Source organism: Zonotrichia leucophrys, chromosome 3 (genome assembly GCF_028769735.1).
Source record: "Zonotrichia leucophrys gambelii isolate GWCS_2022_RI chromosome 3, RI_Zleu_2.0, whole genome shotgun sequence".
NCBI classification, from domain to species: domain Eukaryota; kingdom Metazoa; phylum Chordata; class Aves; order Passeriformes; family Passerellidae; genus Zonotrichia; species Zonotrichia leucophrys.
Genome location: NC_088172.1, coordinates 90,280,858 through 90,305,452, shown reverse-complemented (window position 1 = coordinate 90,305,452; position 24,595 = coordinate 90,280,858). Strand labels below are relative to the sequence as shown.

The following is a 24,595-nucleotide window of genomic DNA, read 5'->3' as shown; positions in this document are numbered from 1 at the left end:
TTGCATGCTTCAGTTTTGTGCCATAACGAAAAGAAATGTTGACTTTCACATATGGACTGCCCTGGTGCTGGGGCTCCCTAGGCAAATGCACATAACCCCTGTTGATGTGGAGGAGTCACAGGAGTGGGGTGATGATGTGAGATGTGCCAGAAAATATATCCGTGAAAGGCCACGTCTTTAAAAATACCACAGTCCTTTTACCATGACCCTTTTCATTGGGTTATTTTATTTTTTAAGCAATTAAATAATCCACACAGAGGATTTTTCCCTTTTTTTCCCCCCACATGACAACTTTACTTGAGAATCACCAGCGTTGCCTTCTAGGACCATCTTTTTGTCTCAGTCAGATGTTTCTGTTGTGGGAAGAGGGAACCCTTACCCTGCTGCAAAATAAAAATAAATCTGTGGAAGGTAGGAAGATAGCAGAGTTCAAATGCCAGTAGTCTAAATGAATCATTCAGGTCTCTGTCATATCTGTTGTTTAACCCCACAGCAGTTTAGCGTTCCAAGCACAGTAACATGAGCAAGAAGGGGCACTTGTATGATGCCTGTATGGACATGGTGGAGACCTGAACAGGTACAGGTTAATAAGGTGCTTTTCCCAGGTGATAAAAACAATGAATTGAAATATCCAGGTGTGATCCAATCACTTCTTACCTCAGCTGAGAGCCAGTCAGGCTATATTGAACAATCCATACGGTTTTCTTGTTTACTACATCCCAGCTGAATCCCTTCCCATTAAGAGCTAATGGTAAATAATTACTGGTGGTAGTCTATGAAGAAGAGAGCACAATTCTAATCAAGGGCTGCATTAGATGTCAGATGCTTGTTTATGTTTTAGAAAAGTCTTGGTGCACGCAGATAAGATGTTTGTATACTTGTAGAATAATGTGCCTGTATAACCTCCCTATATGTGCATGTCTTAATGTGATTGTGTCTCTAAATAGTATTGCATCCAACTGCATTAAAATTATAAAAAAAATAATTGAGAATTCAAATCCTGAAAGTCTAGCCTTTATTAGGTGTTTCCATTCTGCTTTTTCCAAGTACCCTTGTGCTATCTAGAGCACAGCCCAGACAATGCTGGAGCAGCTACTCAATATTTTATCTTGCCCTCATTCATCCGTGCTTCATTTGTTGAGCTGTATTCAAACCATGCTTGAAGATGGAATTAATAATTACTGCTGGGCTTTCCTGTTGCACTCACTTACTGCTGTAATACCCAAGTCTTTCCCTGACCTCCATGTGCCTATACATGCATAGAAGGTTGTGGGTCTGCATGGTATTTTTACAGTTACCCTGCAAAGAGAAAGAAAAATGTTGTCCTGGCTCACAGGGGAAGAAGTGAGGCTCGTAGAAGTACAGGTCACAAGTTTTGGGCTGGTCTGGCGCTGTGAGGTGACTCAGAATTATAGCAATTTGTTCTCATTTAGGGTCTGACAATCGTTGAAACTTCATGTTTCATGGAAACTCCAGGTTTTGAGTGCCTTGGTGTCTTACATTACCAGTACCCACTGTTGTGTATGGAGAAATGAGAAATCAGTAATTTGCAATGAAAGTTTTGTGTTCAATGATTTACTCAGTAGCTCTCAATCAGTCCAAGGAAGCAGCAGAGCTGAACCCTCTTCTCTGGTGCAGTATTTGGCTATATGAACCAGGACTGGCTTGCTTTTCTTCCTGCCTGAGTCATTCAACTTTGTCAAAGATTATTACCTGTAGAGATATTTTTTTTTATTTTATAATGCCCTGGCCTGTTCTTATAACAGACATAATTGTCATTGGGATGCTTGAGGCTTTGAGCCCTATCAAAAATGGTAGCATGAGCTGGTAACTGAACTGTGATGAAATACATTAAAACCTAGGGTGCAAGCAAATCTAGTAATATGGTGTCCTAACTCTTGAGTTCTTGATTTTGTATTCTTGGCTTCTTTAAATGTCATTTTTGTATATAATTTCCTAGACTTGCAAGAAACCTCAGAACAAGCCCCAACCAAACATATCAGAAAAAAGTATCAAATAATGTGATCAAAAAATTTTCCCTAATGTTATTTTTGGAGCCAGATGAAGTGGATTTTACTGAAACCCTGTAAGAATGACATTTCAAAAAGGCTCCAGGACCAGCCCAAAGATGAGTGTGGAAAATTAGAGATGGACTTGGGATAGAAAGAGCTGACCACCTTACTGTATGTAGCACAGCCAGCTCAGAGCATAGAAACAGAAATAATTTATTACTCTTTCAGTCCCCTCACAACTCTCCTCCAGCAGTAAATTTCCTTCTGCCTCCATTTCTTTGCTTCTGGGTAAGACTAGTGGTGGGGCAGGGTAGGAAATGCTTTGCTATGGCATGGGCAGGCAGAGTGGTGTGGTGGGGACAGGAGGATTCTGCACTTCTCATGAGGAAGAGCTCCCCAGACCCCAGCCATGAATGGGGAACACCACTGGGAAGGGTGTCCTTTCCATCTGCTCGCCCTGTCTTGCAGATGGTGGGGTTAAGGATGGAGCAGATGGGGGAATGCAGACTGGGAGGTGCAGATGGAGAGGTGCAGATGGGGCAGATGCAGAAAGCCCCTGCCTGCCCCTCCGCAGAGGCGCAGGGGAAAGACGAATGGCCTCACAACTCTCCACCTTTTGGGAAACAGTCCCAGGCCCCTCTTTTCCCTCTGCGGTTTTCATATCATAGCATGCCAAGGATTTGGTGCATCTGAAGCACACCCAAACACCCCGAAATCCAACTGATACTGTTGTCTGGTGTTTCCCATGTGCTTAGCCCCATTCCAGACCCCTGGAGGAGACAGAACAGCTCCTTCCTGGAGCTGGGCATTTAGCGTCGACATCATTTTTGCTCAGTTCCTTCACTGAGGGTGATATTCACCCTGAGCAAAAGGCCAGCACATGACCAGTGCGCCACTTTAGTCCCACTTAAGCACTATTTTTAGGGTGTAAGTGGGGGAGGAGGCCGGCAGGGAGGGAGCATAGCAAAAGCAGGTGCTGGTCCTATATGCAGGGTTAGATTTTCACCCCTGTTGCCACCAAATTGTAGACTACAATAACAGGGAAGATATTTGGTTTGCCAAGCACATCACACGCAGGGATTTTTAGTCCTTGGAGAATAAAATATCTGCTTATTTTCAGATGTATCTATTACTGCTTTTGTTGCAGTAAACAGATTAAATGAGAAAAGGTCAAGATGCAATTTCAATCTGTGTAAGAACATAACAAATACTTTTCTCAGTAATCAGATATAGTAAATACAAGTACTTATTTACTTGTAAATGTTAAAACATTCACAAATTATCCTCTCAACTTCAGCAATACGAACTTAGCCATCAGATTTTGGAGAAAATTTACTTTTCTCCTCTATGTTATTCTAGAATATGTATACAGTTGTTATTTAAACACTGTTTTGTTAATGGGAATACATGCAAAAGCAGGAAAAAATAGGAATAAGAAAGAGTATATATTTTGAGTTTGACAAATAAATATTGTTTTATATTCTAGAGAATAAGACGGTAGGTGTTTGCAGAATGAAAATCATCCTCCTCCAAGAAAACCCCCTCAAAACACCAAGAAAACTATTTGTAAAAGTATCTTGCTGGGTGAATTGTTACATCATTTGAGCAGTTCATAATGTGTGAGGTAAATTAGCTGTTCTAAATGTACCATGTGCTGGATTTTTCAAGCAGATTTTTGCATTTATGTTTTCACTAAGTCTTAGCTAATTGTTATGCCTTTCACCTTGAATGCCAATTGTAATAATAATATTACATCTGTAGTCTATTTCTCTGTTCTTAAATTACAGCAATCAGGAGTACTCACTAGGTAAAATCCTGTATAGTTACTCATAAGAAAATATTGAAATCAGATGAAAAAATAGTGTTTAGCTTGCATATTGCCTTAGACAGCCCTGGAGAGCTGCCAGGCAGTCAAGGTATTATTAGAAAAGCTGAGCAAATAGCTTACAGGGGGAAGAGCTGTGAATGTAAAGCCATCAGGTACTGTCGGATCACTGGATTTTAGGCTGGAATTTCCTTTTTTAGTTCAGTAAAGCCATTTTAAAGTACAGCACAGTGGTTCAAATGTGTGGGGTTTGGGTTTGGTGAGTCAATTTAAGAAGTAGTGGTACAGTTTTGCCATAGGTGTTTTCCAAAGGTGCTCAGAGGAGGTGAGTAAAGAGTTTTCTTGGGGAAATGCTCCCCTTGGCCTCCAAGATTCAGGTGGAGGAGAAGAGGGAGACCTAAGAGATGGAGACCTGGGTTACTTGTTCAGTCCAGACTTATCAGTTTCCACACCCCCCAAACTGCCCTAAAACAAGGGTCATCCCATTCACGAGCACCAAGGAAAGATGTTTCTAACCATTGCTCTGACAGCTCCTGGATTTAGACTGGGAAAAAACAGCAAAGGAAACACCATTTATTTCAAAAGCAAATGTGAAATCATTTGGCCCAAGCTAACAGTGACGAGCTAATTAGTGACACCCGGGGCACTGAGCAAAATAAACCTCAAAAGCTGGTATTATTTTAGTCACATAGATACTTCTTTGAGAGGAAGTAACATTGGTTCCTACTGCAGAGCATCAGACAGTGCAAACAGAGTTTACCTGCCAATAGTCCTGACTAGCAAGAGGTTAATATGCAACCAAGAAAAAACCTCTTTTCTCTCTTCTGGGGTGGTCTCATACTCAACAAACTTTTTTTTAGTTGGTGCATTAATGTGCTGTAACAAATGTGATGTCAGGTGCCAGAGAAATAAGATGGAACAGCACTCGTGCAGACATTTTCCACTTGCTCTTTTCTCCTCTCCTGCTCTAGTTTTGCTCTGCAGGATCAGGGTAGGGGTCAGAATGCTTTGCTTTCTTCTTATTATTTAAAAATACTGAGATTCAGGTGTACACCATCTCAAAACAAGAGTTTGGCTTTATAAAAGCACCCATTCAGGACACTATTGTGTTGCGGAAATGCTGCATTGGAAGTAAGGGGAGTGCTTTGCACTGTCTTTCTAAATACAGTTCTACAGGTCTTGGTTTCTTTCTAGTGCAAAGAATATCCTTGTTATATGTATTTAAAAAAATTACATGCCCTCAATATATGAAAAAAAAGAAAGACAGAAGGGGAGAGTAATGGCTTGTCATTGCTTTGCAAGTCAGGCTTTGGTCTATTTTTGTCATAGCTATCTGAAGAGTGTTTACATATAGTTTGCCTTTCTGGTATTTTGTGCTTGCACAGACCTGATCTCCACCTATTTTGTGTCAACAGTTGCTGAGATTGGTGCAGAGTGATTAAGCATCACAAACTGAAACAGCAGCATGTGGAGAAAGGTGCCCTCAGAGACCCTCTCGCACTTAAATCAGACGCTTGCTCCAGGCTGCACCTGTGTGAAACAAACTGCCTGGTTGAAAGCTCAGACTGAAATAGTAAAAATGGGGCAAATGTTGCCTTTTTCGTGGTTAAATCAATTTTCTCTTATCAAAAATGAGACACAGCCAGAGGGGCAGGGTGAGGATGTGCTTTTGAAGGTGTGTGTTTTGCCCTGCCTACCCTGGAATGATTTTGGTGTAAGTGATGCATGGCTGGCTACACCAGCCTTCTACACCAGGATTCTACCTTTTCTTTGACTTTTCAAAAATAAAAGAAATGGCAGGAGATGCTGAAAAAACATTGCTTTCACAGTTGTTCAATGAAATCTAGGTCATGTAACAGTTTCATGGATTATTTTGTTTCCCTTGCCCAGGCACTGTAGTCCTTGTGTCTTTTTTGGCTAGGGATAAAGCTCAATACCAATAGCTGCTTTGGAATTCAGATTTATTCCAGAGATGTCTGACTTCCCACCTGGCTTATAAAGGTGGTTTGTACCATCTGGGGGCTGATCCCTAAGCTTTGTCTGTCCCCTGTCTCTCAAATTCTTTTAATCTTCGACATTCCTCTGACTTCTCTGTGTGTGTTTTGTTGGTGTTGTTTTCAGAGGGTGTCTTTTCTTCTGCCCTGAATATAATGCTGTCAGTAGTAGGATTAGAAGCAAAATGAATCACTTCACTTAATGGGAAATTATGTTTAGATAAAGTAGATTACAAAGTAGGCTATTAGTAGTGGTTAGAAAACAGTGTTTTGAAGTGGGATGTCTTGGGGCACAGAGAGTTTGTTCAGAAGTATGGGGTTGTTTTTCAGGTTGGCTGTGACTCAGAGCTGTGTCTTTTGTGGTTTCTGGGGAGAGAAAAAAAGGAAAAAAGAATTCAAACCAGTTTTTCAGGTGCCCACATCACACAAAACACATCAATGTGCCTGTATTTGTTGTCTTGATTGTGGTGGGGAAGACACAACCACAGGAATAAAGCTTCCCTCAACACCCCAAACCAGTGTCTTGGGGTACAGACCAGAATGATGTCAAAGCTTATTTCACGTGTATAACACTGGTCCCATATATTTTCTCTTTAGAGGCCCTGAGAGTGTTTTCTCCCAAAGACACTTGTCAAGAGTTTGGGTTTGGCCACCCTGGGCTTTGCTTCTCCTTTTCCTGCAGGCTGCAGGAGCTGGTGTGGGGTAACTGTGTGTGGAGTTACTCCATACTCCTTCATTGCCTTTTGGGGATGAGGAGGATGAAGGAATTCGTCCAGGAGCATAGAAAGGTCCTTTCTCACACCCTTCAGTGATAAGAACATGTTTAAACCAGCAGCCAGATGTGGGAGCAGCCTCTCTTCTTTTGCTCAGGCTGGGACAAGGCACAGCTTCTAACTCCCATGCTGTATGTGGGGTGGACAGGGAGGGAACAGGGAAAAGCTGTTTGGACAAAGCTCACCATCTGATGTATGGAAAAGCCTTGGACCTCAAGGAGGAGGACCCCCTGTGTTTAAAGCACTTGTATGGCATGAGAAAGCTCAGAGATCATGCAGGCACTTCTCACAAACTCTACATTCCACTAAAACAGAGGTTATGCTGAGTAGATAGAGGACATTAAACTGCTGCAATAGGGAGAAATATTCTCAAAGAAATAGCCAGTATTTTACTATCAGCTCTCACCCATTCCCAGCTTAATCCCTGCCATCAAATGGAACCTGGTTTGCTGGTTTGATGTGATCTGCTGAAGAAAAGCTGCTGGGTTGCACTGCTGGAGTGCACCAGATCAGGACCCAAGTTACAGAGTCCAGAGAAGCTCTCCTGAAGGATCAGATGGGAAGTTGATTTTCAGACCCTTCTTGGAGCTGTGCAAAAACACAGAGCTGTGAGATGTGCATCTCAGCCTTGGCTGCTCTCAGAGTGCCTGCACACCCTCTGTTACGAGTGTTTTTGTGGGAGTCAGGGTTTTGTCTGCCAGCATGTTGTCTACCCAACCACTCTGTGAGGGCCAGTGCTGAGTTAGAGCAGCCTTAGTGCCGCTCTACTACATGAATCCTTGCAATATTCCTTAAAGGCTAATTGTGGCACATGGAGATCAGCAAAGTACAGCTGCGCTGGGATTTAGGAGCAGGGAAGAGACGGGAGGTCAGCTCTGCTGGCGCTTTGCCATGTAAAGATTTCCCCTTACATCATCTGGCTGCTGAGGGCGAGTTTACATCTGCTTTGCACCCCGAGGGAATTGTGGTGTCAGGGAATGAGGTTGCTGAGAGTTCTCCCCAGTGCAGCCAAGACCTGCAACACTGTTCTGACTCCCTGGCATCGTCAGGGAGATGCCTGGATACTGGATCTGGATTTTCACTGGAAATGTTCCACGTTGGCTAAGCTTTTTTAGGAGGAGGAGGAGGAGGAGAAGGAGAGCATACCAGAAAGGCCAACAGCAGCTCACCTGTGATGTAGAAGAGCACAGAAGATGGGCAGAGCAGGAAGACATATCTCCAGGAATCCCTTCCCCAGGCACAATTGCTCTTCACTCCTCCCCAGCAAGTCCCTTCCATAATTTTCATTCAGAACTAGCCAAATAAATAGAAATAGGCCTCAGCTCCATCCTGCTGGAGAACAGGCAAAATTTTGCAAACTGGAATTGTTTGCTGCCCAGCTGTCTTGTAGAAAGACTCCTCAAGAAGCTCTGCAGAGAGATGGAGCAGAGGAAGCTTTTGGGCCAAGGGAGAAGCAGGGCCAGGAGCTTGTGTCCCACCTCAGTAGAAAGCCACCAAACATCCCTTCTGTGTCCAGAGGACAGGCCACCCCCAGGGTCACTGCTGCCCCAAGGCAATCACCATGTCTGTGTTTTGTCCCATGGCGCTGGGGAGGGGGTTTTAAATTGAAAGGGGGTGGGGTTACTTTAGAAATGAGGGAGAAATTCTTCCCTGTGAGGCTGGTGAGGCACTGGAACAGTTGCCAAGCTCCCCTGCTGAAGGGCTTGGGAGAAGGGGAGGTGGCCAAAGGTGAAGCTGGTGCGTGCTGGGCCAGCCAAAATGTAGGGCATAGCCAGCTCTCTTACAAGGAGCACATACCTGATCTCATCTCTCTGCTTTCTATTTTTGTCCTCAATATGCTCCCTGCATTAGCAGGCATGGTTTGGATAGAGATTCGATAGCACTCTCCTGTTTGAGAGCAACTTTTCTGAATGCACAACATGAATCCATTGGTGGGGTCACATAGTAATGCTTGAAGTCAGATGCTATTTTAAAAACTAAATTGCAGAACCACACATGGCTTTCATTAGTGCTTTACATCAAATTTGTCAGCTAATTAGTGGTTTTTCATCACTAGTTTTTGCATAGTATTTTATTTAATTCAATTCACTCTCCAATATTGTCTTGCAAATCCCCTCAGCCCTGTATACAATCCCTGACACTGGTGCTGTGCCAGCAGAGGAGGGAGGAAGAGGAGAGCTTGCAGGAGACCTCTCTGATGCTCCTGATGGATGGGCTCTCTGTCTTTGGAGTATATTCCAATATTATGTGTCTGGAGTGGGCGGTGAGCAGCCCTTGTACTCTCTTCCCTCCCTACCTCCATTTAGTGTTATAAATGATGTATTGCAGTCCTGAACTGTCTTTGGTGAGGAGGAGGAGGAGAAACCAAGAAAAGTTGCCAAACATGATTTCATAAGGTTTGACTTTAAATTGAACAAAGTTTTTTGAGTGTCTTGGATTTTTTTTTCTTTACAAATAAAGGGAGTACAGAGAGCATGGATTGCTAATGACTGCTAGTTACGGGTCATTAAGCTCACTAACTGACTTCAGGATCAGAACTTTCTAATAACGGCAGTAAGCACTCTTTTAACATTTATTTCTCATTTTAGGGATGGGGAGATGTGATTACCATTTGAAAGTCTGCAGTTATTTTTTCTGTTCATAATTACAGCGGCAGCTTGCTATTTTGAAGGCTGTTTTTAAAACATTTGAAAGTATTCAGTGAAATAATTTCTGTGTTGGTATAGGGTTTTTTTCTTTTCTTTAACTGACTCTTTTAAAAATCTCTGGAAAACAAACACAGAAAAAAATGAAAATATCTTAAAATAAGGAATAAAGCAGTTACTGAAGTGTAATAATCTTGGTTTATAGCATGCTTTCCATTTAAATTGGTTTTATTAGAGATAAACCTGTTAAGTGTTGAGGAATTAAGTGCTGAATAGAGAATGTTGTTTTGCTGCTGTATAAATGAAGGATCCCTCTATGCAGAAAAGAGTGAAACTGGTTTTACAAGTGAATTATTTGCCAGTTTGAAGTGCTATGTTTACTTTGGCATCCGTTATAAAAATGATGATTTGTTTGTTGTCAAGAAAGATTCTGGTTTTCTTCAGAGGGGCATGAGAGATTTTAGCACTGGGGTTTGTAGGTAATGTGGGCTTTCTCATTCTTCTTACGCCTGGTTTGCTAGAAGGAGCTCAAGGAGAAAATGAGGCAGAGAGATTTTCAGGAATTTCTTGGCTCTACCAGTGAAACACAGACTTCTGGCATGCAGCGCTTCGGCACAATATTGAGAGGGAGCAGCCTGTGACTCCAAGTAGCAGAAGTCAGTAATGGTGTGAAACTCTCCTCATTTTGGAGGGCTGGGGACGGAGAAAAATTCAATAGACCGCGAAGTCTCAGCATCTCCTTTCAGACAGCTGGTCCTGGAAAATTTCATTCAAAGACTGCAAATTGGAAGTCCCCACAATCACTCTGTCGATTCTTGAGCAAAGGTGACTTTGGAAATTCGTGACAGCAGAGGAAGGTCTTGTTTTATTCACTCAACAGAAGTGAAATACAAGGGGAAGGGAGAAAGAACAGATCTGTGTGGAAAATGTCACTTGGGCTGTAACCTGAGCCTTAGCGAGCTGTGCCTTTCGGAGGGTTTGGTGACCCTCTGAAAATCCTTGCTCTCTGGCTGCTATTATTGTAGCCAATTCCAACTAAAATAAGTCTTTTGTCATCACTAGCCATGCAGCTTCTTGCTGAGAAGAAACAAAACTTGTGCATGGCAGCGAGGGCGGCCAAGCTGAAGGTCAGAGTGCAGAGGCAGATTGCTGCATCCCTGGGGCTGGGGCTGGAGCGCACCCATGGGACCAGCCGTGCTCCAACCAGGGACTCTGCCCGTGACCTCTGCAGACAGACCCCAGGCGAGGAGCCTAAGAGAAAACATCCTAGTGAAATGCAAATGGGAGAAAATAGGGTTTCTTCCTCCCCTTTAGGGTTATGCAGGTGGAATTGCTGGGTTTTTCTTACTTTTTGGGACATGGCAGAAAGTGCAATCCCATGTGTCCGAAAAGAACAAGGAAAAGTTAACTTGAGAAAATTAGGAAATACTTCAAACTTCTGTGTTTGCCCAACTGTTCAAATGTTTTCTCCATGCCAGATCTTTCCCTTTACAAAACAAAACAAAACAATAAAAGAAAAAATCCTCTTAAAAAAAAAAAAGAGAAAGGAAAAAAAGATGACAGCCCAAGGCATCACTTTGCTGAGTGCAACTTGTACACTGAGGGATATTATTATGTTGTTGTGCCACTACTGATCCAACCCTTTTGAGGCAAAAAACTCAAACCAAAAAATCCCCTTCCTCATCAGAGCAAAGATACCCCGACACAGACCACTGGAAATACTTCATGCAAGCCTCTGAGCCTGATTGGCTCTTTACTCACATGAGTAAGGCTATACGTCTCTTAAGTTTTACGCTAAATTGTATTTTGATAATACTCCATCTCAGTAGTAGTTAGTGTGCAAATACCTTTTTTAGGTCCTGATTTCTCTGAAGTTTTAAAGATTAGAGTGATTTAGAGTTTCTGTCTCTTAAGATAGGTGAATATGAACATTTGGCAAAAGGGGAAGGGAGATTATTCCTGTTAGCTTTTCTGTTCCATTGTTTTTGCTGATGTTCAAATCAGCCTGGCACTTTGGAAATTCAAAGAGTGATCAAAAGATCCTGGCTGTTCTCTCAAAGAAAAAAACTGAGAGTATGAAGAAATTAACCACATGCCCATATATTTCTGCAGCAACGGCTAATTTGCAGTTTTGCTTGCAAGAAGTTCTCAAATGTGTTTTATAAACATCACAGCCTGTATTGTGCTCTCTCAAGGCAAGCTACGTTAATTGTTTTAATCGGATAGGTTCTTAGAAATCCTAGGTTTGGGATGCAGGAAGAAACTTGAAAGTGAATACTTTCTTCTATTTTTTTTTCTTTTTTTTTTTTAAATGCTCAGTGGTTTGGAGTCTACTATAATGCAAAGTAAAGCGTTGTGTTACAAAGGCAGGGAGGATGGGACAGAAGGTTAAAGGGCATCCTGGAAACAAACAGCTGGACCAGTTTATTTAAACAGATACAAGGATGGGGAGCTGACCTCCGTTTGACTTCTAGTGGGAGGAGCAAGAATGTCATTTTATTACTTTGCCCAGAAGGAAAATGTTCTTGTGTCTGAATTCCCCCCAAAGACATCCAAACACTGAGCTGTTTGGCAGAATTGCTACTTATAGAAAATACTTACATGAATGCGTAGGAAGAAGATAACTGTTAAGTACCTGTGTGTAAAATGTTCTTAAAGCAGATATCCCAAACCATAGCATGGGGCAAACAGGTGAGATTATATTTTACCATAGGCACATCTTGTGGGTAATTATTGGTAAACTCTAGATATATAGTTTATTCTAGGATATTAGTATATGAACAATACTATATATAGTACAGTTTATTATTTTGAGGCACCCCTCCATCTTAAAAGTGCTTGTAGTTTGGAGGAGAAGGAAGAAAAAGTCGAGAAGTTGAGGTTGTACGTGCCTAATGTTGCTCAGCATTTATTTGGGGTAAAAGTTATTTCAGTGACCAGTCACTCTCACAGCTACCTCTCTCCTCCTGCCACATTACCAGGTCCTAGCAGTGGGGAAAGAGAAGGATGGAGAAAACACAGCAAGAGCCTTGCCAGACTCACAGAAAGAAATGGCTGAGGCACTAGGGTTTTGTGGTGTTGTTTTACTTTGAAGAGTTACTGTGAAAATTGCTTTCTGCAAATGCAGATTACAGATATTAAACAATTTTCTAATTGGTCATGGAGCTAAGGCAGCTAATGGGGGAAAAAAAGCAGTTTTTTTTTAATTGCTTTTTTCACATGGTGTTTGTGCTACACCTGTGCTTATAATGAGAAAGGAAAATTAGTCTAACCTTCTGCTCACATGATTCTAATTTTCATGGTTTGTACAAGATAATGATAAACTGATTTGCAACACTGTTTGCTGGAGTCAAGAGGGGGTGTTTATTGGAAATGTGTAGAAAAAATTGATCCAATACTGTTGCTGACAAAACATGACCTAGTTCAGGTGTAAGGTTTCCAGACTGGCTCCTGGGTTTGCTGCCTTTGAGCCTGTTTCATCAAGACAGGTTTGATAAAGACTCAACATCTTGATTAATTTTTGCAGGAGTTTGGGTAATGGGTGTCAGTGGGGAATGGGAGATAGGAGGAGTCTGAAGTCACTGTGCTCCTCTTTGATGAGGGCAAAAGAAACAGCATGGGGCAGCGGTTTGCTATTCTTCTCCCCTCTAGTGAAGGCAAATGGGTGGGCAGAGCTGATTCCCATGGAAAGATCCTGGTGGCTTTATCTCTGTGGTAGGAGAGCTCCTGCTAAGCCACCCCAAGCAAAGGCAATGAAAACAAGCATCAACTATTCCCTTGTGGATTTTCCTATTCCATTTTATAAGTGTGCTATGATTTAGCCCACACTCACACTTCTTCCTTTACTAGTAAATATTGTGGCATACATTTTTATTATTCTTTTTCTCTCTCACAAAGAGCACAAAGTCTGGTTATGTAGCTTTGCCATGACTAAGTCTCGATTTTTTCCAAATGGATTTTAAATAAACTTTCTGCTGAATGAAACCTCAAGAGATATTCTTCAAGTGGTCTTCATTCAGACAGGTTCCCAGCCTCCTGATTTCAGCACCATGAGGAGATCAGGGTACTTGTGATCTATCCCTTTCTTCTGTTTTGCTCCAAATTATTTTGAATATTTCCAAATAAGCATTGCAGGACTAACTGAGGCAAAGAGCTACAAAAACACAAAGAGTAGGCTGCAGACAGCTATTTTTAAAAATTACTCTACCTCCCTTTTTTTTGTTATTTCCAAAGATCTTCTTTTCATTGTTCGGGGGGGGGAATTTTCAGTAGTCCAGTAATTACAGTTTAACAAGATGTTTGCTGTAAATGGTCAGGCCTAGCTGGAGAAAACAGGATTATAAATTCAATTACTGTAAAGCTATGACCTCGCCTTGACCCCCTCAGACTTTGCATAAAGAGAGGGAGGGGGGAAAAAGCCCACCAAGAAATGGCTAGGAGGAATGCATGGCTCTGAAGTCCCCAGCAGTGTGACTTAGTGGTGATAAAAGTCCAGACGTTCCCTCATTTGATGGGGTTCTGCCATCACAGTTCATTATCTTAATAGTGGGCATTAAAAGGGAATTAGGTTTGCAAGAGGTAGGGACAGGTTTTGATAAAGAAAAAAATTGGAAAAAGAAGTCAGAGGACATAAGGCAGAAATGACACTAATGAGGGGGGAGGTAGCAGATGCCCTCATAAGCATCTCGCCAGCTTCACACATTTTTGTTTTTTTGGTGCCCCATTCTGTATTGAGAAGAGCGTTTCTGGCATTGTTTCCTGAAAACTCAGCTAATTCCCCCATGAAAAGATGAAATGGAAGTGTCCAACTGTGGTAAAAAGCAGGCAAACATAAATCAGCTTGGAAACCCCAAGGTTGTGCTCTCAAAGGTCATCCGGGTTAGAGGTTTAGCAGTATTTGCATCCCCATGCAGCCTGATGGAGAGCACCACAGTAAGGCGAGAGGGCTTGGGGATGGGTGGAAGACATCCCTTCCCTAACCATTTGCTTTCCTCTTTTTTCTTGCAGGTTTATTAATGCTAGAAGAAGAATAGTTCAGCCCATGATAGACCAGTCCAATCGAGCAGGCAAGTCCCCAGCAGTAACTGTATTCAAGCCACACAGGCAAATACCATCCTCTAGCCATTCACCAGGAGGTCCAGTACCTGGTAAATAAGTGAGCAGTGAATGCTGGGAGTGACTGACAATTAAAATGCAAGCAACTTTCTTTAATTATGACTAATAATTTTGGAAAAAAAAGACATTGAAAATTCAAAAAAGGAAAGTAAAATATTCTGTTCCGTGACCAGACTTTCTGAACAAGATCCAAATTATTCTTGTATTTTTTTAGTCATTGTTTGGAGTTTTTCTTCCCAGCTCCTTCTGCTCCTGTGACCACTCCCTGGTGCATGGCTTGGTGTGGAATTGCTGTAAACTTTATTACCTGTCAAAAGGGCAAAGGGGTCAGAATCACTTGTGGGACTCAGTAAAGTTCAAAGACGTTCAATGAGGTAGAGCTTTATGTGCTTTAATAACCCAAGCCAGCTTACTTCTGAAGCCAGCTTTTAACGTACAGTGAAAACCTCCAGTTCAGGTAGTGGTACTTGTACAGGGTTGTTTTGTCCCTTGGCTCTTCTTTTGGGATTTCTGAGCATTTGCTGTTTACTTTGGGGGTATTTATTTCTATTTTATTAAAAGACTTTACATTTCCACACGTTGGTTCTATCTGGGGTCTTGTCTCGTGGCTCTCTGTGGGTATTTACCATCAAGGATTATCATAGCCCATTACTCCCAGTTGCTTTTGTTTTCTGAGTCTCCCTGCCAAACTCTCCAAATCCATCGCTGTCCAAGATGCCTTTGGGCCACACTTCCTTTTCAAATACATTTGATTATTTGTCATTAGACATAAATATCTGGCATGGACATGTTCGGCTCCTGCCCTTTGAAGGCACAAGGGTGTAATTTAACACACTGAGATTTCAGTGTGACTATTCCAGCCATAAAATCCAGCTCCTATACAGGTTTTTGCATTGACGTCAGCAGCGGCAGCAGCTGGAGCCGGGGCTCCTCATGTCTCAAGATTTTAGTTTGCTAACTTTGTTTCCAAACTTACAGAAGAAAATCAGGCCAAAACCAAGTATGCCTGTTAGTCCAACAGCTAAATTCACACAGTAGATGTTTTCCCCTCTTTTTAGAGCTGGCATTAGTAGCCCATGGGTGGGGGGATTGTGTCCCGATGCCATGAGAAGAGGTGACCATATTGACTCTTGCTAAAAATAAATATTGTGCACCTTTGCAGTAAGTCAAGGAACACCCTATAACCCCGATGGGCAGCCGATGGGAGGTTTTGTGATGGACGGCCAGCAGCACATGGGCATCCGAGCGCCAGGTAAGCCCCTGGGCAGCATTGCCCCCTCATGGGTGGCCTCGGTCACACCACCACAGGTAAACACACCTCCGCCCTCTGCCACCGTCCCCGCTGCCTGCTTGCCTCACCTGTCTTCTGCCTACCTTCCACACCACTGGAAACCAGGCGTCTCCTCGCTCGAGCGGTCCTGGACCCTCTGCCGTGCTGTGTTTTGGAAAGGGGCTTTTGGCACTATCTGTTGACTTTGCTCATTTTCTGGCATCTTCTTGGATTTTTATCTCCCTCTAGGACCTATGAGTGGAATGGGCATGAATATGGGCATGGAGGGGCAGTGGCACTACATGTAACCTTCACCTAGGTAACCAATGGCAAAGCCAGGGGGAAGTAAGTACAAACGAGGTCTTTGTTCTCACTTTGTCCGAGGGATATTTGTCTTCTTGCATTTCCCTATATTCTCCCTGCCCATAGCCTCATGCTTGTTCCTTCCTTTCCATCCATCCATCCTACGCCTGGGCTCCTTTGGGTTTTCTCTCCCTCTGGTTCAGCTCAAGCTTTCCAAGCTCCCAAACCCCCTGCGCGCGCGCGCCGTACATCGATGCTGCCGTACATCGACGCCGCCATACATTGATGCTATTATCCATCCCCGAGCACATGACAAAACAAGGAGCAGCCAGGGAGGTGGGGGAGCCCGTCGTCTTGGCAACAGACTGATTTGCAAAATGTAAGCGGTCTGCAGCAGCACAGGGAGAGGAAAGAGCATGTCCCCAAAGTGTCATAAATCTGTCTAACCGCAGTTGATGCATGAGTTACATTTCTCCCGCTAACCTGCAAGACACCAAAAAAGCCAAACAGAGACTTCTCATGGGGTAGGGAAAAAAAAAACAAGCAAAACCCAGCAGCTTCACTTAGTTGCATTTTGGAAAGCAATGGATGAAACTTTGATTTTTTCTTTTTTTTTTTCAAGTTTATTTCTCTTTGTCTGTCTGTCATAATGGGATTACGTGTGGCAAAGGAAAAAGAGAGAATACAAAATAGAGGTGTGCGCAGCAGGCTATGGAGCTTAGCCCAGGCTAATTGACTATATCCAAATTAAGTATGCCATCACTTGCAGTGTGACAAATGGATTTGACTTATTCAGTATACAAAAATAGAGATCATTAATGCAATCTTCAGTGGCAGACCTTGCAAAGGAAGCCTAGAAAAACTGTCCCAGTTTTTTTTTTCCCTCTTGTCTTTTTCGAGGGATAAATACATTGTATAAATTTTTGGGTTTTGTTTTGTTTTTTTCATTATAGTTAAGTGGTTTGAAACACTGAGGCACTTGGTACCATGTTTAAATGGTGCCTTACTCTGTTTCTCTTGCTTTTCTTCTGGAGTTAAAAGAGTTATTTCAGCATCTTTGTTGTGCCCCCAGCCTATATTAACATAGGGTTTGAAGTTACCCAGGGCGAGTGTATTTCATAGTAGTCTTCTCTGAGCCCAAGTCAAAACTAAGTTTTAACAATTAGCTGTGAAAACATTCCTCTGAGCTTGGGAATGCAATAGCCTTATTACCTCATCATGAAAATTTCTAGCTTAGTTAATTTAAATATTGTTTCTTAGTTTCTGGGTCAATTAAATTTAAATGATGTATTTTATGCTTCGTGACCAATTAAATTAATAGGTTATTACAAAAAATATTATCATCTTTTTTGATTAAAGAGCTGTGAGTACAGTATATTTTATAAGCAATTTTCATTAGTTCAAAACTGTTCCTTTAGGCTAGATTAAGCAGCTATTCATTGCTAGAGCCTTGAGACCTGATTCCAAGGTGTTCGGCGCATTCACAGCGCGCTCTTACTTAGAACTAAAGCCAATTGAACCTACTTAGCAATAGCGTATGCCTTTCACCCTTGATGATTATGGAGCTTATAGCTCTCCGAAACAATACACCTGTCAGTTCCCATCAGCTACAGCAATCCAAGCAGAAGGCAGAGGCCCACAGAAAGCAGGAGGTTTTATTGTTTTAGGTCCAATTTTTTTCTTATTGTTCTCCCAAAGCCACTGAAAGGTTTGACTGAGTTGGGAGTCTGATTTTTTTGCAGCCAGAGGTGATCAGGGGGATAAAGAAATAATTGATAACTGTTATTGATTATGTATATATTTTTAATGTGTCTAAAAATACAAGTTTGATTTAGCAATCATACTTAGTAATCCTATCAATTTCGGCTTCGTATGAGGCCTTTGTTCAGTGATGTATGTCCTTGCTGGATTGCATCTCTTTGAATGGCACAAATATTTGGGACAGATTCCAAGAGATCAGGCTCAAGAGCTAAATAAATAGCTGTTGATAAACCTTGACACCTATTTAACCCATTTCTTCTCCCAAGTCCCTCGTTAGCTGCTGCAGATTCTCTGCCTTGTATTCCCAGCGTGCTTTTACAAGTGGGGAGGCGAAGGCAGGTGGCTGGAGTAAGGTCATGGGGAATGGAGCCCACCTGAGAGCCCTCCATGTGGCATTAGCCATCTTCAAGCTGGCACTGCCTCTGGCAAGCTTCCACATCAGGAACATCTCCATTACATACATTCCTAACCATAAAAGCAGAAAGCTGTTTTGTCTCCACAAACTCTATATTTGGAAGGGAGGGGATGTTCTTGGGGGTTCTTTTTGACTCGGGGGCCATTCCTGTTGCCGTCATTGTGAGCCATACACAGACTCCCAGGTGCACAGAGGCAGCGGCACTCGCACGCCCATGGCCTCGCCATGCCCCAGTGGAGCATTGGCAGCCCCATGGATGGCACAGCCAGTGCCACCACTCACCGCCGCCTCTTTCTCTCCCTCTGCAGGGCTGCAAAGTATGCCAGGGGATTATGTGTCTCGGGGTAGTCCAATGGGTATGAATATGGGACAGCCAAGCTATACGCCGCCCCAGATGCCCCCCCATCCTGCTCAGCTGCGTCATGGCCCCCCCATGCATACCTACATTCCTGGACACCCTCACCACCCAGCGATGATGATGCATGGAGGACCACCCCACCCTGGAATGCCCATGTCAGCATCAAGCCCCACAATGCTTCATACCGGCGAGCCAGCAGTGAGCGGACAAGTGATGGACATTCATGCTCAGTAGCTTAAGGGAAATACACGTTGTCTGCAGCGATGGTAGATTTCAAACATTGTCTTTCTGCAATGACTATGGAGTTCTTGGCGTCAACTTTGGACCAAGGGACGTTCCAATTCTTCACAGGGACCCTGAAAAGCAGGAAAACACCAACTGAAGTCAACTTCTGGGGACATGCTGAATACCTATATAAGACATTAAGAAAACAAAGAGTGAAATATTGTAAAATGCTATTATACTGTTATCCATATTACGTTGTTTCTTATAGATTTTTTAAAAAAAATGTGAAATTTTTCCACACTATGTGTGTTGTTTCCATAGCTCTTCACTTCCTCCAGAAGCCTCCTTACATTAAAAAAGAAGCCTTACACTTATCCTGCAAATGACAGAAAGGGCTTATTTGCAGGATTTTTAGAGCATTAAAATAACTATGTCAGGCAGAAGAATCTTTCTTCTATCCTAGGATTTCAGCCATGCGCACTCTTTCTCTCCCCCCCCTCCTCCTCTGTCCGTCTTTCTTCCCTTTCTCTGCCTTTCTCCCCATCTCTCTCCCTCTCTCTCTTTCTAGCCTGGGGCATGAATTTGCATGTCTAATTCATTTACTCACCATATTTGAATTGGCCTGAACAGATGTAAATCGGGAAGGATGGGAAAAACTGAAGTCATCAACAATGATTAATCAGCTGTTGCAGGCAGTGTCTTAAGGAGACTGGTAGGAGGAAGCATGGAAACGGAAAGGCAGTGTATTTGAAGCCTAATTGTCACATCAGAGCATCCTTGTCCCCATGCAGCAACCACCACCTTGTACATCACTTCCTGTTTTATGCAGCTCAAAACATGGACTGAAGATTTATTTTTAATATGTTGACTTTCTTTCTGGGCAAGACATCGGTCATGTGTGCATTTTTTTTTCCATAGTCCCATCATGGAGCATTTATGTATACATTGTAAATAAATTTTGTGCAAAAAGGACTGGAAAAATGATCTGTATTATTGCAATTTTTTGTAAAAGTAGCAGTTTGGTATGAGTTGGCATGCATACAGATTTACTAAGTGGGATAAGCTAATTATACTTTTGTTGTGGTTAAACAAATGCTTGTTGATAGCCTTTTTCTATCAAGAAACCAAGGAGCTAATTATTATTAATAATAATCATTGCACACTGAGTCTTAGAGTTTCTGATTGAAACAGTTTGGATTGTATAATAACTCAAAGCCCAGTTGTAGTAGTTTGAGTGCAGTAATGAAATCTGAATCTAAAATAAAAACAAATTATTTTTTGTCATGGTGACTCCACTGCTTGCAAAATTTGTTTCCTGTCCCCATGCAGTATTTGTAGCCATTCTATCCCAGGCTGAGAGCCGAGCATCTACGAAATTCAGCTGGCTCTGGAGATGTTACCTATCATTTGCTATTTAAATATCAGCGTCATATTTAAAGAATGTAAAACTAATGCTACGCTGCATAAAGAAACTTTCTTGGAACTTGCACTGTAAATTGTCAGGATGGGAACTGTTGCCTTTTAATAAATGTAATATTGTAGGGCATTAGTGGACAGAAACTTGTAAATAGTGTTACCCCCTTTCCCTCCCAAATTATAGTCTAATACACCATTCAAATTATTGAGTTTCTCACTGGAATTGAGCATACTGAGGAAAGAGGAAAATAAAACTTGGCAGACATTGCCTGTGCAATGCATATCTGTAAGGGGATGAGGTGCTGCTGGACCTCTGCGAGGAAGGCCAGTGCAGACCCTCATTAACCAATTTCCTCTCGCATTTGTGCTTTCTGTGCCGCAGCCAGTGAGTGCGAGAGCTCCAGCCGGCCTGTGCACGCTGCGAGACCTCGTTCGCTTTAAGTCAAGTTACAGCTACACAAGAAAAAATAGAGATTCCCCGGGCTAGGAAAATGACACAAATATCTTAATTAAGGCAAAATAGTGCAGCCCCCCCCCAGCCTCTCGCGAGCCAGGCAGCGCCCCGCGGGAGGGTCCCGGCCTGCAGGGCAGAATCCCGAGGGATCCCAGGGCAGGATCCCGGGGGATCCCAGGGCAGAATCCCGAGGGATCCCAGGGCAGAATCCCGGGGGATCCCAGGGCACACTCCCGGGGTATCCCCGCTCTGCGCTCCCCCGGTACCCCCGCGCTGGGCGGGGGCAGGGGTGCAGCCAGAGCTGCAGGCAGGCAGTGCAGACCTTTCTGAATGAGGCAGGCCACCAAAGGGGGACCTCTCCTCCCCGGCTGGGACTTCCTCCCACTCTTTTTTTTTTTTTTTAACTCTGAATTTTCTTTTTTTTTCTTTTTTTTTTTTCCTCCTCCTTTCCCCCCGTTTTCTTAAAGGGCCGCTGTACCGAACATCCCGGCTCCTTCTTTGTGAGGCCGGAGTAATGACATTTTTCTGCCAAAACGTGGATGAACGGGGCTCGCTTTTTTGCTTTTGTTCTTTGGTTTTGTTTCGTTTTGTTTGTTTTGTTTTTATGTGTTTGGGTTTTTTGGTTTTTTTAAAGATTTCTTGAAAGACAAAAACAAACCGCCCTCTCGCAGGCGAGGGCACACGCGTCCCTTCTCCTCGCAGCCGCTGCGAAGTGGGGCACAGACCTTCCTCCATGAGACTTTTTTTTTTTTTTGAGGGGGGCACATTTCAAATTAAATCCACTATTACATCCCAAGACATTTAATCAGCTGTAATTATAACACATTCAAAATGAAGAATATGCCTTGACAGTATTTTTATTGTTATTGTTCATCGCATGATGTTAGACAGCTTCAGAGGCACAGGAAAGAGAAGTAAACGGGTTACAAATAGGGAATTATCCCTCGTTTAGCATTAAAATTCATTTAGATAAAATTGCCACAAACATTTAAATGGGAAGATTAGTTCCCCCTCACGCCTTATTGCACTCTCTCAATGGCTCCGTTAAGAACATTATACACGTTGGAAATTCCGCCTTTTCGGGCCGCTCGCTGTTTCCTAGCTACCCTCCTTTCACCGCACCGGGGGGGCCCGGAGAGGCCCGGCTGGGCCGCCCGGCTGCGCCTCCGCCGCTCTCCGCGGCCCCGGAGGCTGCGCGGGGCTGCGCGGGGGCGGAGTGCGGGAGCGGGCGCGGCTCGCAGCCCGCTGTCCTGCCGCTGCCCGCCGCCGAGCAGCAGCAGCAGCAGGAGGACGAGGAGGAGGAGGACGACGACGAGCAGAAGGAGGAGGAGGAGGAGGAGGAGGAGGAGGAGGAGGAGGAAAGCCGTCTTCGACTGCCATCTCTTGGGGACTCGGGAGAGTGACCGGGGGGGGAATGCGGGGGCTTCGGGGCCGCCCGCGCAGCGCCATGGATGTTGCGGGTTGCCGGACTAAAGTTTGCGCAGCCTTCAGCGACTCTCTGTTTTGTTGGTTTGGGTTTGGGTTTGTTTTTGTTGTTGTTGTTGTTGATGTTGTTGGGGTTTCTTTTTTCTTTTTTTTGTATTGGCCCCGATTTCCTGCGCCCCCCTTTTATTTTCGTGCCCCGCGGAGCCCGGTGCGTGCGCTGCCGCGCAAGGCGAGCGTAGCGCTCTGACCTCGCACCCTTTCAGAGAGGCTGGAGAGGGGCCAGAGCCCTCAGCGCGGAGCCCGAGCGCGCCGCTGCGCGGGGCCTGCCCTGCGTCTGCTCTGGGCACCCTCACTCCCAAGCGGGCTTTTCTGGGGGGGGACAGCAAATTCCAGCCAAGCTGAGCGGGGCAGACCGAGTCCCACTCCAGGCAGAGGGACTCGCGTGGGGTGTGCCTGCCCTGCCGGCTCGCCCGTGCCACCCGCAGCCGCTGCTGCTTTTGGGCTCAGAAGCGGCACTTTTCGGCCGCGCTGTGAATATTTCCACTCCTGGCGCTGTTGCGCGTAAAGTTCCCGCTACTGGGGCCTTGTTGCGTGCTTCCTAAACCTGCGTGGAAAACAGAAAAATATTTTTCTACTCCCCTGACCTTGCTACGCCGCCCGTGATAATAACGTATATATATTTGTATTTCTAGTCGTAAATAAAATCGAACCGGCGTTTCCCGCGGGCCGGGAGGAGGCCGCTGTCCCCGGGCGTGCGTGGAACGGAGCGAGGGCGATCGCGCCTCGGGTGGGAGCTCCCGGTGCCTCCTGGAGGTGGCTGCTCAGCTCCCGGCCCGGGCTGGTGCTTTATGTGTGACAGCCAGCAAGCCCTCCCCGTCCCTTTAATGCTTGTGGAAATACCCGCATGCCTGTGTGGCAGCTGCTTCCAAAGCCCCAACTAACTCTTTTGGAAGAGCAGGGCGAAAAGAGTGAAAGGCGAAAGAAAGACTGTTCATTTTTTTCCTTTGGTGCCATTTTGGATGTCATCTGTTACCTTGGTGACTGTGCTCAGCCCCCAAAGCCCCTGGATTGTTAGGGAAAAAAAAAAAAAAAAAAAAAAAGCATGCTATTTCTGCACCGTCATTTATCACTGTCACCGCATAATGATTCCCCTCGCAGCTCCTTATTGATGTTTGTAATTGCATTATCTCATAAAGGGAGGGGGTGGCGGGCCGGGATGATCAATGGAACCGCGCCGTGCATGCCGGGGTCAGGGGCTGCGGGAGGCGGCGGGGCCCCCCCGGACCCCCGGCCCCGCTCCCCGCTTGGCAGACAAGTCCCGGGCACGGCCCGGAGCGCGGCCCCGGCAGCCGGCGTGCGGAGCCAGCGCGGCTCCCTGGGGCCGTCCTGCGGGGACCCCCCGGTCCGGGAGAGGAAGTGGGGGAAAAACAGGGCTCTAGCGAGGGGAAAAATTAAAGTGGGTACAATGTGATTTTGCTGGGAAAAAAACCCCATTGGTGAATTCTGCCCCCAAATCCCGAATAGCCGCACTGAGGGCTGCGGTGCGGGGGTGCTACCGCGGGACTCCTCGGGGCCCTCGGGCGCGGTGTCCCCTCGGGCGCGGGGGATGCGCGGGGCGCGGAGCGGCGGCCGCCCCGGGAGCGCTGCCCGGGGCACCGGCTGAGGCGGGGAGGGCGGAACAGGAGGGGCACGGGCCCCTCGGCGAGGAGGAGAAGGTCCCAGAAACGGGGCTCGTTTTCCGCATTTAGCTGGGTTTTGTACCGGTTTCTTTTTGCCGAGCGCTCTTTAGAGACGGCAGCGCTGCCGCAAAGCCCCAAACCGGAGCAGCCCACGGGGAAATTTTCCTCCTCTCCTTTCTCTCTCCCTCGGCTCTATAAAGATTGCCAACGAAGTAAAGATTAACTCCTTTCTCCCCCTCGTCGCCGCGCAAAATGAACTCCATGCACTGAGCCCAAAAGTTCAAAGAATTATTTCCCAGCCATTTTCCCAGAGGACGAGCCGTTGCACCCCATAACCCGGGACTTGGGGGGACCAAAGCCGAGCCAGAACAGAAGGATGCTGGTTTTGCCACAACCATCCTGGGCAGTCCCGGAGCCTCCCTTTCAGGCGCCGCGCTAAACCGAGGGGGGAGAGCGAAATCCTGCTTGTCCTTCACCGCATTGATCAGCTCTCTCCCCAGGTTTCCCCCTCTTTAATCTTCCCTTGGAAATTTAGCAAGGCTTTTATTTTGAGGTAATACAGCCTAAGTGTTATTGCTCTTTTTCCTATACCTACATATGTAGAGAAAAGGAAAAAAATACACACACATACATATATATATACATATATATTTTTTCCGTATTTCTTCCAGGAATGAGGGTTGGCGCTACCATTAGCCTTGTAAAAAATCGCCGGTTGTTTGCTTTTACATAAACATTCATGATTCCAAATAAACTTTCTAAGGATTTCATTTGGAAAGTGAAGCGGTCGGCACTGCAAAGGCATTGTACTTAAAATTTCAAACGTGAACTAATCCAATTTAGCTATCTTTTCCCTTTTCCTAGTCTGATAGTTGGCAATCTGGAGTTCCATACATTAAAAAAAAAAATATATATTTAGTGCCAT

The 24,595-nt window shown here is 44.6% G+C and overlaps 1 protein-coding gene across 6 annotated transcripts in view; it reads left to right on the top strand.

Moving 5' to 3' along the window:
* The window catches only part of MEIS1 (Meis homeobox 1), a 109,231-nt gene extending 89,245 nt beyond the window's left edge, over nt 1-19,986 (top strand). For 4 of the 6 annotated variants that reach the window (XM_064709207.1, XM_064709212.1, XM_064709209.1 and 1 more), the window contains exons 10-12: nt 14,257-14,315; nt 15,527-15,616; nt 18,422-19,986. In XM_064709207.1, the coding sequence (XP_064565277.1) occupies nt 14,257-14,315; nt 15,527-15,616; nt 18,422-18,705 (433 nt within the window). In that variant the 3' untranslated portion in view covers nt 18,706-19,986. Of the gene's footprint in view, nt 1-14,256; nt 14,316-15,526; nt 15,617-15,883; nt 15,980-18,421 lie in introns of all 6 variants that reach the window. The other 2 variants (XM_064709210.1, XM_064709211.1) reach the window with 1 other exon arrangement.
* Nucleotides 19,987-24,595: the final 4,609 nt, after the last annotated feature.